Raw genomic sequence first — 19,359 nt, 5'->3', positions numbered from 1 at the left:
ATACAATATCCTAATGCAATGTAGAGAACTTACTGTCCTGTACGCACTACATGTTAATCTGCACTATATGTACAAACTTTGAGAATGTGTCTTTTTTTATCTTTTAAATTTTAATGTTCAAACAGCTTGATATGTAAATAAAACAAAAGCGTACAACTGCATGACAGTATTACAGTATTTGCTCTTTTTTAAGATGACACAATTTAAACTAGAATTACTGCAGTCACATGTGTCTGCCAACCATTGCAGTTTCAGTCTAAACACAAATGTTAAATGTTCTTTAGTCTTAAATACTTCTCAAAGCTCTTCACATTTAACCAATCAACCATTCACACTTCAAGGGCAATTAGGGTTTCAAGGAATTTGGCATGCAGAATTGGGGAAACTGGGATCGAACTGCCGATCTTTTGGTTAGTGGACGACCCCCACATCACATACTTGAGGTAACCCCGACCTTTGACCGCTGGAATCTAATCAGTTCATCTTTGGGTCCAAGTGACAACTGGTCAACATCTGAAGAAATTTCCCAAAGGCTTGAGATAAAATGTTCAAGAATCTAAAAACATGTGTTTTAAGGACACCCTGACCTCATCCGTTCATTTTTGAGTCTAAGAACGTTTGTACTAAATTTACCTCTGGCCGTCGTCAGCTTAGACATAAAGAACCTCATCACAGATTACACACAACAGCAAATTTCTTTATTGTCAGGTTTGACAGTAGGTATTGTAAATTGGTATCATGCTGAAACACATTGTTAGACTTCTCTTTCACCTTGTTCAGTGTTTGTGTCGATGTTGCAATATTTGCACATCTTTGCATGACTGCCTCCACACTGAGGAGCTCATGCAAAATCACTTACATTATTTTAAGCTTGGAGGAACAGTAGGATTGAAAACAGAGCGATCACTCCACACTGGCTGCATATACAGTGTAGACATTATTCTTAGTTATATATATATGTATATAAACAATATTTTCTATAATACGATAGGTGCAGACAGTCTTTCTTTAAGGTTGTCAATGACTGAAGGTGGAAGATCCTCCTGATAATCATGACCACACATTACAGGCGGTGAACTGAGGCCTTTGAATGAACAAGGGCGGCTGTCTCTAACCTATCGAACAACACTTCCTTTACAGCGGGTGAGACACCGAGCGTTGCTCAGTGTGCCTGGCAGGTTTACAAAGGCTTTGGCAGTGATGAAATTACAGTGTGGCAGAAAAGCAAAGGAGCTACAGAGTGGGGAAACAGTCCATACTGAAGAGTCTCTCAAAAGTCTTCATCTAAAATCCATTCTTTTCAGATCGGATACATGGAGCTGAAGGAGACGAGAAAAGACAGTCATTCAAAATAACATTAATTTTAACAAATGGGTTCAGGTTTGGGTCATGCTGAATTTAAGTTTGGTATTTTTCTGTAGCTTTAAAAGATGAGAGTGCTGACCTGGGATCTGATCTGATCATAAAGGCTCACTAAAAAAATATTGATATACATCTGAATTTATCGTATTGCAGTTTTTTTGAAAGAAAATATATTGGACTTATTAAAGTGCACTCATACAGTTCCTGAACACGATTCTTGTGACTTGTGATTGGATGTTATGTTTCAGTACCCACAGATGTTTCAGCGGTCGAGAGCTCAGCTCCAAACCACAATCTCTTCAGTGCTGCTTAACTTCCTATAGCATAGACATAAACAAAAAAGCAATCAGATAAAAACTGATAAATGATATAAAAAGTAATCCTGTTCCACTATCAAAGATTGAAAGTAAAAAAACAAAACATGTGCAAATAAATTAAAACTGTCACCGATGAATTTCCTCTGCTTTTTAGCGGAATCCTTGAAATCATTTTCAGTCGTGATCATAAAACAAAACAAAAATAAATTTTCAAAAAAAGCTTTGTTCAAACTCATTCATTGAAACGATTGGGATTAGTAACACTACATGTGAATCACAAGGCAGACTGCAAGAAGCGTTTGTTAAGTTCGAGCTGAGGTTCTGTATCCAGGTCTGGAATGTTTGCAGGAGGAAATGCAGGGAGGATGTAATGTAATGACATTAACCCAAGTGTATCTTCCTCATGAGATGCATCAGGTCCAGTCCTCTCTTCTGTGAGGATTCATACAATTCATCATGCTGGTGTGTCTGAAGCTACATGACGGCGTTTCATGAACATCCCGCGGATGTGCCGTTCATCGTTAGCAGTTGTTAAATCAAGGTGCAGCTCGCTCGAGTGCAAGCAGGGTCAGTATTGCAGATTAACACAATTGGTGGGTGGTTGAATAACATCTGGGAGTCGAGTAAAACCAGATAAAAAAATACCATCACTCCTATTATTCTCTTTAAAAAATCATATATATTGTATGTATCTAGAAGAAATGCTTTCTCTCAGTCACATAAAATAAAACCCTGACTTGCAGATTTTTAAAAATAAGGTGTACTCCTGTTGCAATGCTTCCTAAATTTAAATTAAATAGAGTGCAACCAAAACGAGACTACGCAAATGACACAGTGGCCTGTGTGTGCATGGAGTCAAAAGTATAATTAAACCTTCCTCCTTTTCCTGTGTGCACTGAACCTCGAACCCCCTGACTCCACTTCTTGAGTGGGAGACGCAGAAAAGCCTTCGCTGACGCTGAGAAAGACACTCGATCAGCAGTGCACGGCCCATTCAGCCACGCCAAGCAGCGGCCTGCTCAGCAAAGTCGACTATGCGGGAGACAGAGGGAGAGATAACAGTAATGCAGGGAATTTAGGTTGAAGTAATGTTCACAGTCTAACCCCATTTATAAACAAACACATAGAAGTTCTTTATAAATGGGATTAAACAGTGTGGATCCATCATTTGGACGAGGTTCACTTTAAACTCCAATGAGAACAAGAAACAGCTCCTCTGATGAAGCTCATTGCCTTTGGGTACAGATTTAAGTCGAGGTCTTCCATCTTTTACAAAGATTCAACCACTGGAATGTAAAAGCCAGTCTGATCCTAAACCAAGCTTTTACCCAAGGGCAACATTTCATCGTATAAGCTTGAGGCAGAGTGCAGAGGGCTGGGCTAGCGGGCGGGGCGGAGTTATCTATTGGCTTTGTATTTAGACTTGCTGGCATCGCGGGGCTCTTTGCTGGGGTTACTCCAGTCGTCGGCCTCGGGGCTGGTCTTGTAGTGCCGCCACGCTGACTTGTTGAAGACGGGCAGTCGCTCGAAGGACTCACTGGACAGGGCCTTCAAATGAAGGAACACAACAGCAAATGAGAAGTCATGTATGTGACGATTTCAATGAGATTTCTGTCTTGGTTGATTTGACTGACTAAAAAGCATTACAACAATCTAGGTGCCAAAATACAAAACGCATGGGTCATCATTTTGGCATCATCCAGTGTGAGGTTGGGTCTCATTCTGGTAATATCTGGTAATAAGGGCAAAAGGCGGTTTTAATAGCATTGTTCAAGATCTTTCTGATTTTACCTTCAGATAGATGACAGCATCCGTGCCAACGCCCTCCATTGAGTACAGCTTCAGATCCCCCTGGAAATATCGGGCATAGAGCCTCGAAATTGGTAGACCGTAGCCAAAGCCAGCCTGGACAGAGGAGGAAGAGTAGAGGTAGACTTAAATGTCTCCAGATGTCATCCCACACAAATGTATGAGCTGAAATGATCACCGGGGTCAACATTGATTTGATTTTATTCGAGTGCGTACTAGGGGGACAGCTCCTGGCTCCAGGCTGGGCGTCGGGGCGGTGGAGTACATGTAGTTAAACAGACGGTCTATCTTCCTGAGAGGAACTCCTCCCCCGCTGTCACTGATCTGAGGAACAGAAAAACCAGGCAGATACAACGGTTAAACATCACAGCATGGTTTGCACAAGGATATCCTGCATGAATTTGGATCGGATTTACCTTTATGGATAAATCCTCTTTACCCAGAGTGACTTTTGCCTTTACGGGTGGTAATCCATCTTTGCTGTTCTCATGGAGCTCCACGGTGGCCCTCATCGAATTCTGCAAATGCCCACAGATTTAATTAACTCAGATCAGCACGAGTCCTTATAGAATTATAGTCACATTACAGCTTAATTACATTTAAAGAGTGCTGAACTGGTTAGGTTAGCTGCACTCAATGCTGCATGGCTCACCTTGAAGAGCTCGAACAGCATGTGGAACAGATGAGAGGGAACGTACACGGCCTGGATGGGCTTTACAGGGGCCTTCACTGGAGGAAAACAATATGAGGGGTGTGAGAGGACGAAACACACACACACCGACGAAAATGCTAGTCTTCTGAAGTTATTGAGACAGTAGACATTGTAATCATTATAGGAGTAAATGTGGAGCTGCACCCATAAGTTATAAATCAACTCTGCACCAGAAAACATGGTGTTACAGCTGTGGCAGATTACAGGGAGATATGGTTAATCTCATGGGATTATAGCATGAAACGCTTTTTTTCTTACTGTTGAACTCTTCGATCTTGAGCTCAGGAGCAGCCAGGTAGTACTTCTCACACAGCATTTTGGCTGTGTCATAGGCATCTGATAGAGGAGAGCAAAACAACATGAGTCAGGGCAGAACAAGCTGACAATGTTCACTGTTTACATTTAGATTCCTCTTTTAGCTTCTTCCCGGAGCATTGAATGCAGCTTCTGAAAAACCTTATCACTGTGTAAGCATGCCATTCAGCAGAGACGTTCATGGATTTATGTTTAATCAATGACACTGCTGAGAATGTGATAATAAACAAAGCTAACTCAGTTTCCCATAATACATATATCCAATTATTATTTTATATAATATAAGAAATAATATAGGAAATTTTGCACAAATAACTAAATATTCCCACAGATGAAATAAAAAGTTATTGGCTGCAGCTCAAACTCTGACTTGATTGTTTGTAACGTTATAAATGATTTTTTAAATTATACTGCACTTTTCAAAATACTTATACAAAGTTACAACATTATAAACATTTCAGGACTAATGCAAATAAGATCAGGGAATAAAATACCACAGAAATCAAATATTGAAATACTTAATTAGAACAAATAAAGATAAAATAATAAAACAGACAATAAATGCAGGTAATAAAATGGTGTGGAAGGATTAATTAAAGGATAAAAGGCCTTTTTTAAGATGTTTTAAATTATAATCATGTGAAAAACTTTTGCAGGGATGCATTGTATAGCAAATATTATGTAATAAAGTAAGTAAGCAATAACATAAACTCCAAGAATAATAAGACAAATATAAAGTATTTAATAACATATCTATTTGCAAAATATATACACAATAAAATAAGAATACTTATAAAGACACGATAAGAGAAAGTAATATATAATAAAACATCAAATAAATAACAGACAAAGGCTGAATACTATTTAATTTTGTACAACAGACATACATATATATAGATATAAAGAGATATTATATAGATGCACAGATAACTTTGACCCTCTGACTCACCACTGACGACCTCAGCTACGCTGCAGTTTGGGTCGATACTGCCGATGTGTTTTGGATGAGCAGGGTTGGTGTCATTACCAAACAGCAGAGCTGAACATAAACGTCAGAAAGTAAAACGTCAGAGACGGGTCATGAAGAAAAACACTGTACTACTTGCTATCAGGATGTTTTTGAGGACTCACTGTGCTGGTTGATGAGCATGCGGAACGATATGCGGTTGGTGTAAAAGCGGTCGAGGAAATACTGGATGTTGCTGCTGATGAAGGGGTCAAAGCCAAACTTCTCCTTGTACTCGATGACTCCCTGCGCCATGGTGGGAACCACGTCGTTGTGACGGTTGCGGATCTCGATCAAGAGCTCCAGGAAGCTAAAGATAAAAATGAGAAAATCTAAATCAATCAATATGTTAACACAACAATGAAAGATCTTCAAATGTGGAAGACAAAGTCAGGAAAACCCCCATAACCACTGAAAATCTACCCGACACAAATCATTTTCATGTTCGAAGCCTATTGCTAACTGGCTAGCAGTGTGTTTAATAGATAATATCTGAATTGTCTTTTTACTTCCTTGTTTGGACAAGTTTCAAGCTTAAGATCACTGTCCTTACAATCCATTGAACCGAACAGCTCCGGGAAACATGTTTTCTAAACAGACTTATCCAGAATCCCGTCTGTGTTTCTCAGCCATGTGTGGCTGTTTATCACGCGGCATTGTTATAGTATAAATACACAGCGTTACCTGTGCAGTCAGCAGAGATCTGTGTGTACTAAGGGGATTAGCTGCAGTGGAGGAGGGACGTGTAGACATTAAGCCAGTGTACAGCAGCTGGCTGCACCTACATGATATACAGCGTTTTCTTTAACCACTCATTTATCACTCACTCGTTCAGAGCGTGAGGGTCCTCCGCTTTTCGATTCTCATAATCCAGCAACTCCACAAAACTCTGCATGTACCTGACAAAGCAAATAAAGAGGTCAAAGGGCGACTTTTACAAAAGCTTCTTATCACAGAATCTACTATAAACTTTATTATCTGATAAAGAACATAACTGAAAGTGTCTTACCACTTCTGAACCAGCCTGACGGAGGGCTGGCCCAGCAGCTTGTCAGGAAGCAGGTTGACTTCTCTCATGGTGTTGGCCAGTCGCACGGGCAGTTCCTTACGCAGGAACATGTAGGAGGTTTTCTCACACGCATTGTTCCGGCCTAAGAGAGAGAGAGTAGGACGAGTTTCACGTGAATAAAATATGTTAAATAAGTTTCTGGTAGTTTTCTGGTATATCAACATTTCCTGCAGAGGAATATGCTCAGGATTCAAACAAGGCATGTTTATTTATTACACATTTCATACACACAGGGACAGGGACATTGAAAACAGATGGCACAGTTTCATGGAAAACAAAAGAAATAAAACAAGAACATAAGAAAAGCCGTATAAGAAATAAAATTGTTAGAAATGTGTAAACTAAGAAAATGGTATGTTTGATTTAGATTTCTGAATTTTGCTCATAATGCAAATCATATTCTTGGTGTCGAGTGGTAACCAAGGTAATGAGGGGGAAACCACCAGTCGTCTCAGGCTTGTAAAATCCTTTACAAGCCAGTGTGAGATTGGACGTCTGTTCCCAGACAGATAAAAAAAGCTAAAAGACGTTAAGAGAACTTATATCTGTGCAATTCGATGCAGCTTGATTGAATTTAACTGGACTGTCGGGCCTTGGCGGAGGTGCGCGCTCTACTGAGTGCCATTCTAGTTCTTAATATGAAAACAACCATTCATGCCAGGCAGCGGGAGGCTGCGGTGGGTGTTGATTTCCAACCTTTAACATGACACCTTAAACTTTGCTATCTGCAGAAACATATTTACTGTGCAGCAACATCAGCTATACAAGGAAATTATAAATAAAGTACAGAGGAGGAGTCACGGAAAGGTTAGCAGGATATGTGTGTCTACATCTAAACAGGAAAAACTGAATTACTCTGGAAAATACTTATTTGGCCAGCGTAGCATTTGTAACATCCTTTTACTCCACTCAATGTAATTTACAGTGTGCAACATGCTCCAGTCTCATGCTTCCCTCTCACACAGAAGCATGTGAAGCGCATTAACCCTCAGGAGAGAGCCACTGAACACTGTGGAAGTCTGTGGGGAAAAGCAGTTCAGATTCTTATACTCAAATGGGACACAATGGTAAAGTCTCGGGCTACACAAAGAAACAATTGCATTTCAAGGGTAGCGGGAACCTTTTGTGCTGTTTTTAGTGATCCCCCTCGAGACTCAAACACATACGAGACAGTAAGATATGTCAGCTTGCGTGATTGTTCCATGGGGTGAAGAAACTCGATGATCAGACAGAATGACAGGAAGTGTCCTCTCACCTCAGCCCAAAGGAAAAGCCTTCCCCTGATTCAGCAAATGTAGAGGGAGGCCTTGTAAATGATAAATCTGGGTAGTGAAAACAGCGAACACTGACTCAGCCCTGGAAAAACACACTCCTTGGATGACAGCCCATTTGTTCCCCTGTTGAAACACACCCGTATCTTTTGCCCTGCAGTTGCTTTTTAATACGTCTGCAGAGAAAGATGTACATCATAAACATATTCTGTGTATTCTCTTTTATTGCCTATTCTAAATTCTATTTTATTCTTTCACATGTTTCTCTTGTCTACCTGGTTTTTGACTATCTGCTGCTGTGTTAACTGAATTTCCCTGGTGTGTTTAAGTTTATCTTATCTTATCAATTCCCACTGAGAAGTTAATGGTTGAGTCAATGGTTAATGATACCAGCATAGAAAATGCTTCAGATGCTGAAAATGCCTGGTCTGGCATCAACACATCCGCCAATCTAAACACTGATTCGATACCATGTCTGTAAAGTATGCGAGAGTCACCCAGATAAAAACAACAATTTTCTTTTCCCATAAAGCACTTCTTCTTCGCCGTTCTGCTCCAATGCAGCAGTTGTGCTGTACTGCCAGCATCAAGTATTGTTTTTAGAACAGCGAAGAAGTGATTTCCGCGAGGGGAGTTTTGACAACTATGTCAAGGAAGTAACTGTTGTGCAATCCTACATATATTCATTTATCTGTGTACTCTTTGTTTCAGCTATGATTGCCAAACTAGATAAGTTCTATGGCATTCAACTTCTGTATTTATTTGTTCATATAACAATGATATGAATCATCATTTTCATGCAGGGTTAGTAAGAAAGAGCTGTTATATATGCATATAAATATATGTTGTATAAGTTGTTATTTATACCTACTCCAAAAAGGTTATATTTGTGTTTGTGTGACTGTTTGTCAGCAGGATTACGCAAAAACAATTTGTTGAAAGGATGAGATATGTCAGGGAAGAACCCCTTCAATTTTTGGTATGATTCCGAATCAGGAGGCATGTGAAAAAAAGGCGACTGATATTTATGAGTGTGTGATACTTGGTTCGGACTGGTTCTCTGTATTGGGCCAGTCCACTTCTTGAAATCGTATCGGGAAGTGAAAAATGTCATTGAAAGCATCTCGAGTGCAGCAAACACTTCCTGTGTCTCCTCTTACATCCACTGTTGCGTAAGAGAGACAGACGACTGTTAATCAGAAGATGGATTAGGAAAAGCCTTGAGTGCAGCCGCTGAATTAATAACTGTGGTCCTGCAGTGTCAGAGCTCTTGTCAGGCAGCCACAGTTGGTGACTCAACAAATGTGTGCACGCCCAGAAACAAGACCATCCAGATAACTTTGGACAACCACAGAGATGCATCAGCACATGAAACCTGTTGTTGAGCGATGGAGAAAAGGGAAAGTTGAGCTGGGTTCACCCACAACACATGCAGGACCTGGCTGCATCCTGCACACACACACACGCGCACACACACACGCACGCACGCAGAGCTGTCATCCATCCACAGTGTCATGGCTGAAAGTAAACACCACATTGAAAAGGGCAGGTGTGACCAGCAGAACGCGTCAGGTTTCATGGCAGCTGACATCACAAGACGTTCCCTCTATTAATAAACACAGAGACACATCAAATCCAGAGTAAAGATTTTCCAGGAACCTGCAGGGCCACTTGTTCCTCCAGAGGATGACACTCACCAAAATCCAGGAACTGCTTGATGGAGAGCGGGGACGGAGAGAACCGGGAGTAGTACTCGATTTTGGGGTTGGCGTTTTTCAGCAGGGACGCGAGGAGCCTCATCTTGAACGTGTGCAGGTGACGTGTGGGGGTTTAGCTGCGAGAGTGACCCTCTGGAGGAGGAAGAGAGGAAAACACGCGACACGACCCTCTCATCCCCGGTGCTGTTGGCAGGCGGACACGCAGACAGAGCTCCTGTCCCGGCGGCGTCCACATGTGTCCCAAACCCGCGGGGCTCCGGCGGACACCACACCACGATGGACAAACGTCCATAAGGTTTACATGACACGGTGCAGACACTGTGGACCCAGCGGGGACTGCGTCTTCATCACTGGGCTTCCAGTTTTGCTCAGCACCGAAGAGCCTGCTGGGAGAAAACACACACTTCCGTTTGACGCGTTTCAAAATAAGACGCAGCCCGTCAGATGTAGCCGAGCTGAGCATCTGAGAGCTAATGTGTCAACACTCTCTAATAATGAGACTTTACAGTTTGCAAGCTGTTTTGGTCAAATGAGTTGATTCAGATGAACGACTTATTTTGTGTAGATCGATTGCAAGCCATCATGCAAAGTATACTACATGGTTCAAACCAACCACCATCTCATTTTATGAAATAGAGAAAGGTGAAAGAACAGATGCCAACCAACTGCAACATTAGTCCTACTATTGCATACAATCAAAGATGTTAGATTTAACATCACATGAGCAGCTGAACATTTACAACTGTGGTCTTTATATAAATTCTCATGTTTATCAGCAGCTTGTTAATATTTATACTTTTAGAATAATTATTTATGCCATTGACAAAGTGAGAAAACCTGTGAGCCTTTATTCGTAGAATAATATTTGCGAATGCAGCCATGATAATCTCAGAATTTACGAACACTTAGGTTTGAAAACATGATCAGTGATGTGGCCTTCACTGACTGAGCAACATGGAATTCCCCTGGGGTTTTACAACCAGGCATACCATCAATAAATAATAATGATCGATAAAAGCATGAATTACAATTTATGAAACAAAAACCAGCACATTTTGCTCATAGAGGAGACGACTGTTGTGAAACCAGGCTAACCAGCAGCACGTTTTATTTTGAAAGACCTTCTCCAAGGTTTCCGGTGTGTGTGGTCTAACTTGACGTCACTGGACAACACGTACATTCGAAGAGTTTCCACTCAACCGCACTTGGCACGGGCTTGTTGATGCACTGCGGTGATTGGTCCAAAACCCGGAAGTCAGCCACAGCAGCAACCCGATTGGTCGGAGGCGTGTCAATCATCGTGGTTTCTGTTGCCTTGTTTACTTTGCAGCTGGTCACTGATACACTGAGTAATATACAAGTACAAGTACACATAAAGAATACTGCACATTGTAATCGGTAATATAAATACTTTAATATTGTCTTGCAGGATTAAATGTGAATGTTTAAATCCCTGTGTCAGTGTTCTGCTGCAGTTGATCACAATTACACTCCACTTACAGTTTAGTTTCTACCGCCACCTACTGGCAGAAGATTGAAAATATCCATATGCAGATGGATAACTGTGATCGTCATATTCCAGAGGTTTTAACACAGACAGCAAATTCATGATAATACATACAAATACAGTTTAATATAATAAATGCCTCACAAAAGGGAATATCTCCATGAGCAGTAGAAGTTGTATTTTTGGTTGCCCTTGGTTTGACAGAGAAGTTTGCACAAAGCTGAGTAATTCAATATTCTTTCATCTTTAATTCATGTCCATCTCTACCTCTATTTCATCACCATTGCTTCTGGAGTATTTCACTTAGAGCACACGACATAAGCTTAACATGCTTGAATGTAAAATGTCAACATTAATTCATAAATTTATATTTAGTTGGGTTAAAAAAAACACCTTAAAATGTACTACTTATAAGCTTTATACAACCCTGCACATAATTAATAGCTAATAAATACAGTGTTTACCGTAGTTAATGTAGCAGTTCATTATGTAGCATTTCTTATCAGTAGTATTTAGTTATTGTGTTAGGTGTTGAGTTCATTTAATTTAGTTTTGTTGGAACTGAGCAGCCTTATTGACATCACAGGTTTATATAGGCAGATAAAGAAAAACAGCACAGGAGGTTTTATGCTTTGAAACTCATATTGAAGAACTAACTGCAAAGCTTAAATCTCAAGTTTATTTTCTAAACTAGAAGTGTTTCAGTTTTACATGACAGCATATTGTAGAGGCAACATTTTTATCAGTGTTTGTTTCAGTGTACATGAATACTGCTGCTCATAACCTCAAGCCCCTCGATGCTTGGATGGAGCGAATCATTTCATTCGCTATGAAGAACTAGACTGGGGATCACTGACCATGTGAAGGGAACTACACTATGTTTACTTGGCTCACAACAATGGATTGTCCTTGATATTCAAATCTATTTACAGAATTAAAATTGAATCCATAGACATTGTAAAACTATTATTGTTATTAAAATGGTGAAAAATGATAAATGATGTTTTATCACTGCTCTACATGAATTATTTTTCTTCTTTGTGTTCTTTTTACTGTATTGCAATTCATTCATGTCAATTAATGAAAATCCACAACATTAGTTTCTATATAATTCATATTTATTCACATGTTCTTATACAATCTCTTAATCAAATAAATGCAGGGGATAAAAATCTTTCTCTCACATACACACACACTCACACACACAGTCTCATGCAGACTCCGCTACTACGACCATCTTGGTGTTTTCATTGTTGTCGTCTTCTTTTTCTTCAGGTAGAGGCTCATACTGTCGTCGATACAGCAGCCGCGTTACCAAGGTGATGATGAACATCTCCAGGATCAACAGCTGCTGACTTATCACTGTGGAGCAGGAAGTAAAGGAAATCAAAGTGGTGACAAGAAAAAATACATTCTTCAAGGATGGGTGGATCAAACAAAACAAACAAATGGATGGATGGACTGATTGTTGACTCACTGTATCCTCTGGCTGGCGCAGAGAAAGGAGGTATACAGGTGATGGTTCCATTCATGGCCAAGATGTTGATGATGGCTGACTGCAACTGGCTCAGGATCAGCACCAGCTATGCACATACGCAGACGCACACACGCAGACGCACACACGCAGACGCACACACGCAGACACACACACACACACACACACACACACACACACACACACACACACACACACACACACACACACACACACACACACACAGTTAACCCTGACAAACAAAAGGCTGCTGGAAAATCTTGTAAAAAAAAAAACTAATGAAGCCCGACAGCCTGACATGTTATTAGAGTGTTTACTTACATCATATGTGCAAACAGCTGTTTGTGTGCATACATGCTTCTCCTGTGCCTTACCTGGTACATGGCGTACTTGGGGATGATCTTGATTGTCCGCAGGGCAGTTCTCAGGTGCATGAAAATGATCGCTACAGGCCACAGGGCTATGATTGTCAAGATGCCCACGAATGGGTTGATCCAAATGGCAGCTCCGGTGATATTCAACTGAAATGAATTCAGACACACACACAATCACACAGTTATGTGACTGTCTCAATGACTTTGCAAGACATTACATTGACTTGCATCGATTTCCTGGAGACTTATTCAAACCTTAACCATACTTACTACTTGTCTAACTCTTACCTTAACCTCAACTTAAACCTTACAGTAAAAAACATGTCCTCACCTTAAAGTTTTATGTATTATGTTATTGGGATTTTTTGTCCCCATAAGAAAGACAAGTCCCCATAATGTGAATTCGTAAATAGGCATAGATATTGTCATATAAATATGACATAGGAAGATAAAAATGTATCTTTGCATTGCACAGAATACATGACGATAATTTAATACACAAAATGTGTTCAACCGGAGCAATTAAGTCTAATATAGAAAATTCAGATTTTTATAGACACTAAAAAATGAAAAGCAAACAATATAAACAATGTGTTTTTATGAGTCCTCAGTTTCCTACAAAATAACTGGAAAATAAATCGGAAAAATAATTTAGAGATAGAGGCAATTCAGAATTTCCATGTAATTAACTCACGTCAGTCAGTTCAAAGGTCCCGTTGGTCCAGAGGACAATGGAGAGGATGGTGAAGACTGTCTTCATGAGAGCGAACTGGAAAGAGCCAAGTTTGAGCAGGAAGAGCGAGCGCCTGGAGTGGGAACAGAGGAAACTATTTAATGGCAGCTGCTAATGACATAACGTGGGTTTAGTCTCAAAATGCATTTAAAAACTGAATCAAACTTGGAAATCATGGACGGCCCCTGAACCAATCCTGGATTATTACAGCAGGATGTTTTGAACAACATAGCCTTGGCCTCATCTTTATTGGCTCGTAAATAAATTGAAAACAATATTGTCCCTCTGACGCTCATCACCACCTGAACAGACTGTACACATCAATTTGTGTGTGGAAACTAGAATTACTGCCCTGCAATTGAATGCCTCTGTCAACAAGTGCAGTCTCAGTTTTCATTAATTTTTTTTCCCAGTCGTACACGAGGTCACTGTGACCTTTGACCACTAAATCGGTTAATCAACGAGTCCGGGCGAACATTTGTACATTGAACATTTGATTCTCTAAAGGGATTCTAAAGATGAAACGCTCACGCAGCATGACCATGACCTTTGTTCCCCAAAATCTAACCAGTTGGTCTTTGAGTCCAAGTGAAAGTTTCACCCAAATTGAAAAAAAATCTTGAGATATTATGTTCATAAAAATGTCCAACAGACGTATGGACAACCATTAAACACTTATTTAAACTGCGCAGACGGTGAGACATAGTGAGTCCCCCTCCCCAACAGGGCTGAGTGACCAGGAGTGTGTTCAACTTGCTTTCACAGAACAGAAGCGTACATCTAATCTGAGTCCAACACTCGGTGGATCTCTGCGTTTACACAATCTTCAAACAAGCAAACAATTACATAAGAGAGCGGCGCATCAGCCTCCTCAAACAACGAGTGATAAGACGCTGCACAGGATCTGGACTTAATTAACAGAGCGGCATGTTTCAGTGAGCACCTCAATAACACAGTGACTCAACATATAAGCAGCAAACGTACAACCGCGAGAAACACCGTCTCCCTTCATATCTCTGTTGCTGTTTTAAATACAAACAGTTAAAGGAATAGTCAGGACATTTAGTTTGTTTTCTTGATAAGAGTCGAGACAAGAGGTTGATGCAAAACTTGTCTCAATTCAGGTGAAGCCTCATTTGAAGGTCTTCTGTCGACTGAGCAAAATCTCAAATATAAGCTGAAACAATTGTGTGCAATATTTGCCTGTATTGATTTTGTCACTCCTGACTTTATAGTTGATTCCATACATCGTATATAAAGAGAGACAGCATGAAGACCCCCCGAAAGAGAAGCCAAAGCGTGTACTCCATAAACCCCGCTGCCTCCATGTTAGTGGATGGGACGTAAGCCGCAGTAAAAAGTCAAAGTACACATCAAATATGTTTTTCTTCAAGATGGTTTCTGACTCTGGCTCCAAATGAGTAAGATGGCAGCGTTTGAAACTGGGACTTTTTTGCTTCATTTCTGGACAATGGTAGGAAGTGGAAACATGTCACCCATCATTATTTACAGTCAACGTTTGATGTGTTGGTACGAAAACTCTTTGGGGCTTTGCCAGTTGTGCTGTGTTAAAGCCTCCCTGACAAAACAGAGCTTTTCTTCCATCTGATAAATCAACTCTTCTGTAGATGAATTGAGCAGATTTCATGCTTCACTCTCCATCAAACATTTCTGCTGTCATCCAGCGACAGCCAGGCTACTGCTGACAGCTGATATTCACCTCTTCTGGCGGCACAAAGATATCGATCATGAAAACCAGTGTCTGTACATGTTTACCCTGTGATGGCGACATGCGGCAGGCAGAGGCAGCAGCAGCAGCACGGCCCTGTGCTGATCTTCAGTTTGTGTTTCCCTGCCCGCATCAGGAAAGCCTTATCACCACCCACCTCCTCCAGCATCAGGATCAGGAACTTGAACACCACAATGGCAAAGTAACTGCGTAGAAATAAAGAACGAGGGATGAGAAGTGAGGGGAGAGGAAGAGGAGAAGACACACGAAGGAGGAAGATCAGTGGAGGAATATTACACATCAGTATCAATGACATGGCTAGTTTCCCATGTGATCTGTCTCCGTGGGGCTCTGCCGGTGAAATAATACACAGCACAGTGAGAGATGGAAGGTGAGAAAGCGAGGGAGGCAAAGAAAAGCAGACCCACCAGGCAGAGGTCATATCAGTAAACATGGTCGCTCTGGGGACCCACATCCCCACACAGGACATGGTGGCGATAACCTGAGAAAGAGAAAGGAAGGAGGTGAACGTCATGCGAAGATAAAACATGATCCAAACTGTTTTCTCTGTCTCTCTGCTCTTTTTATTGCATTCATCTTACCGGCGCAGCCCCATTCACCCAGATCATTACACTCTTCTTATTGGACGGCACTTTCTTATAGATGTAGATACATTCCTCTATGAAGAGCAGCATTGACAACACTGCCATGAAGGTGAGGATGGAGTACAGGATTTTGCCAAAGATGTCCAAATCTGGAGGGAGAAGAGGGAAAGTCCCTCAAATGATCATTTTTCATCTTTCATTTTTCTGGACTCAAACGTCGTCCTGCAAAATCCAAACCTGATATATGAACTTTGACTGTGCTGATATATATTAAATATAAACAGTTCCATGCAAGTATATTGGGAAAACAGCAAGTTATAGGTCAAGTTTCAGAAGATCAACTTTAGAAAATATTCAATGAAAAGAAAATACATTTTCATGAATTCAAAAAAGTTTGGCAGGTTGAATAAATTATTAATAACGGGTGGCTTCAAAGTAAAAGATTTTAGGTTTACAATCATAAGAAAAACTGGAGGCCCAACAATGAGAATTACAATCACAGGAAAATGTGGTTAAATCCAAAACTTCTTGCAACATGAAAAAAACTACAATATAAAGTTTAACGAGATTTCTTCCACCTTTAAAAATGTTTGACAGACAACTAAGAAAACTTTCTTTGGGCCATTGGACTTTCTTTGAAGACATGCAACGAAGTGACCATACAGTGAAACTGAAAACAGGAACAAAAGACCTCACATGCAGACTGTTGCAGACACGTATACATGGGAACAATCAAAATTGTACAAACAGATGTGCCAGACAAAGTTATATGAGGGTTATATTAGGCTGAGTCAATGGTTTCAACATGTTGCCAGTGATCCACTACTACCTACGTCAATGATAGTCAGGAATCCAGACAGTCATTAGCTGTGATTGGTAGAGAAAAGACAGTGAGCGAGTGAGTGAGTGAGTGAGTGTGTGAGTGTGTGAGTGAGTGAGTGTGTGAGTGTGTGAGTGTGTGAGTGAGTGAGTGAGTGTGTGAGTGTGTGAGTGAGTGAGTGTGTGAGTGTGTGAGTGTGTGAGTGTGTGAGTGAGTGTGTGAGTGAGTGAATGTGTGAGTGAGTGGGTGAGTGAATGTGTGAGTGAGTGAATAAGTTAATGTGAGTGAGTGAATGTATGAGTGAGTGAGTGTGTGAGTGAGTGTATGAGTGAGTGAGTGAGTGAGTGTGTGAGTGAGTGTGTGTGTGAGTGAGAGAGCGAGTGAATGTGTGAGTGAGTGAGTGAATGTGTGTGTGAGTGAATGAGTGAATGTGTGAGTGAGTGAGTGAATGAATGTGTGAGTGAGTGAGTGAGTGAGTGAGTGAGTGAATGTGTGAGTGAGTGAGTGAATGAGTGAAGGTGTGAGTCAGTGAGTGAGTGAGTTAGTGAGTGAGAGTGTGAGTGAGGTCCAGCTCTGATAAGAGCCCCGTCTCATGGTCCTAACTCTTTACGGCTTCTTCTCCGGGAATCTATGGCTCATTTAGGAGTCACAACATGTTGAAAGCGTAATCGAGCATCACATCAAATGGATGTCCTTTTTTTTTTTTTTTAAACATTCCCAAATGACTTCAAGCTTCTCTTTCATTCTTCCAAACTGGATGACAATTTCGTGTTAGGAACAGAGACAGGAAATTACATTCAGCTTTTAGCAGGAACTTTGGTTCCAGTTTTTCCATCCTTCCAGTAATGTGAAACGATATAGTGTTCTGTGAAATGTCGTCAGGGCCACACAATGTGATAACTTCCCTGGACAATAGCTGTAGAAGCTGTGTCTGAAATCAGTTGAGATGAATATTTTACCTGACTCTAACCTGCCACCTCCGACGACCAAAGCCCATGTTCAACAGAAAAGGGTTGAAACCAGGTGACATCACAGCCGGACGATATAGTCAAGATATATATATATCTATATATATATATGTATGTTTAAAGAATTTCCCCTCTCATCTATTTTACAACAATGGAGTAAAACTGTCTTCAATTAATTATTTGAATAAAAAAACTAAAGTCTTAATTTAAAGGTTGACTTAATCATAAAGAAGCTAAATATTGCAGCAATTTTTTGTATTGCAACATCACTGAACCATGTGTAACCTACAAAGCATTGCAAAATATGTACTGAAGTAGTATTTGGATGAAAAGGTGAAAATACAAAAAATAAATAAATTGAATTGCAATACTCAAAAAAAAAGCAATGCCACCTCAAACGTGTCCTGAGATTATACAGATAATATTTAAACTTTTTTTAGAATAAAACTTCAATAGAAACACTGTGATGTAAAGTGACATTAGAATTTAACGCATGAAAGTATCGCTTAGCTCAATTTATTTAAGTGGATTTTCTCTATAAGCCCCTGTACGTGTCAGGCTGACAAGTGAAAAAGCTAAATAAAAAAGATAATCCAACAAAGTCTGTGCCCGAGATGTGAATTTACAACAGTAACACCAGCACCAAAGTGACATGGATTAATGGATTAGTTGGAAAAAAAGTCATTGGAACTGAGCACTGAGCAAGTGGCTTTAATTGAATATGTTGCGCTGATCTTGAAAGATATTAACTACACGTCAGGGCTTTGAATTGGGGCCCAGGGAGTAAAACAGAGAATAGAGCCAACATTTTCTCTTCTTCATTATTTATTGTCGAGTTTGCTTGGCTGCTTCTGAAAACCCTCTTTGTATTATCACATTGTTGCTGCGTCCCAAAATAAATCAGGATGGACCACAGGGGGAAACACAAACTCCCCAGAAGTACTTAAAGTTTGGTCCTGGTCCTTCTAGGCGGAAAATGAAGTTCTCATGAATCAGTTTCACCAGTTTAGTTCCTTTTGTAGTGACCAGACAGAAAAAAGGCTGCCAACATGGGAATCTAACCGGATTCCTGCGAATACAATTCTGCTGATGCGCAGCTACTCACTGACGATGATGTCGATGGCGAAAGGAGGCTTCCCCCTGCAGCTCGGGTCAATTGTTCTGTTCGATCCATTATTCATCGCTGGATGATGTCGACGGATTTCTCTCCACAAACAACAACAACTTGTGCCGCTGGTCCCTCTCGTATCCACAGACGTGCGTAAAGTTTGCGCTGCGGACTCTCCTCTCCTCTCCAAGTGTCCAAATGAGGCGTCCTGAAAGTTTTCATGGAAGGTTATCATCTGTAGCCTACAAAAAAAAACACACTTGTTGCAGCCGCTACACACGCCCCCCCATGTCGTCACCGAAGTGACGCAAGAAAACGTGGTCTGAATCTGAAATTCACTGGAAATGAAACATACATATATAAAAAATTCATATAAATAAAAACATAACAGAAAAATGAGAAAAGACAGAAACGTTATTTTGATTCACATTCTTTTGTGTA

The 19,359-nt window shown here is 40.5% G+C and overlaps 2 protein-coding genes across 14 annotated transcripts; both read right to left on the bottom strand.

Moving 5' to 3' along the window:
* Positions 1 to 676: 676 nt before the first annotated feature.
* On the bottom strand, positions 677 to 9,991 carry pdk3a (pyruvate dehydrogenase kinase, isozyme 3a). Of its 13 annotated transcripts, none has more exons than XR_011238992.1 (14): positions 9,559 to 9,991; positions 6,531 to 6,672; positions 6,349 to 6,420; positions 5,647 to 5,831; positions 5,465 to 5,554; positions 4,459 to 4,536; positions 4,141 to 4,217; positions 3,905 to 4,006; positions 3,705 to 3,812; positions 3,471 to 3,584; positions 3,107 to 3,227; positions 2,553 to 2,711; positions 1,614 to 1,679; positions 677 to 1,319 (listed from the first exon to the last, which is right to left on the bottom strand). XR_011238992.1 is itself a non-coding variant. In XM_069512826.1 (13 exons), the coding sequence occupies exons 1-12, from the start codon at positions 9,659 to 9,661 to the stop codon at positions 1,830 to 1,832; spliced, it is 1,203 nt and encodes a 400-aa protein (XP_069368927.1). In that variant the 5' UTR covers positions 9,662 to 9,991; the 3' UTR covers positions 1,568 to 1,679; positions 1,810 to 1,829. The 13 variants fall into 13 exon arrangements, 4 of the variants coding, with proteins under 4 accessions (XP_019943187.1, XP_069368929.1, XP_069368927.1 ...); XR_011238990.1 differs by having other exon boundaries at positions 1,618 to 1,679; XR_011238991.1 differs by having other exon boundaries at positions 1,614 to 1,675.
* Positions 9,992 to 12,186: 2,195 nt separating this feature from the next.
* slc51a (solute carrier family 51 member A) lies at positions 12,187 to 19,203 on the bottom strand. The gene is made up of 8 exons (XM_020087327.2): positions 18,916 to 19,203; positions 16,020 to 16,171; positions 15,846 to 15,919; positions 15,465 to 15,623; positions 13,650 to 13,761; positions 12,956 to 13,102; positions 12,564 to 12,669; positions 12,187 to 12,448 (listed from the first exon to the last, which is right to left on the bottom strand). The coding sequence occupies exons 1-8, from the start codon at positions 19,151 to 19,153 to the stop codon at positions 12,297 to 12,299; spliced, it is 1,140 nt and encodes a 379-aa protein (XP_019942886.1). The 5' UTR covers positions 19,154 to 19,203; the 3' UTR covers positions 12,187 to 12,296.
* Between the last annotated feature and the right edge of the window lie 156 nt (positions 19,204 to 19,359).

Source organism: Paralichthys olivaceus, chromosome 17, assembly GCF_024713975.1.
Source record: "Paralichthys olivaceus isolate ysfri-2021 chromosome 17, ASM2471397v2, whole genome shotgun sequence".
NCBI lineage: Eukaryota > Metazoa > Chordata > Actinopteri > Pleuronectiformes > Paralichthyidae > Paralichthys > Paralichthys olivaceus.
Note: the sequence above shows the minus strand (reverse complement) of the source record. Positions and strands in the feature narration are given on the sequence as shown.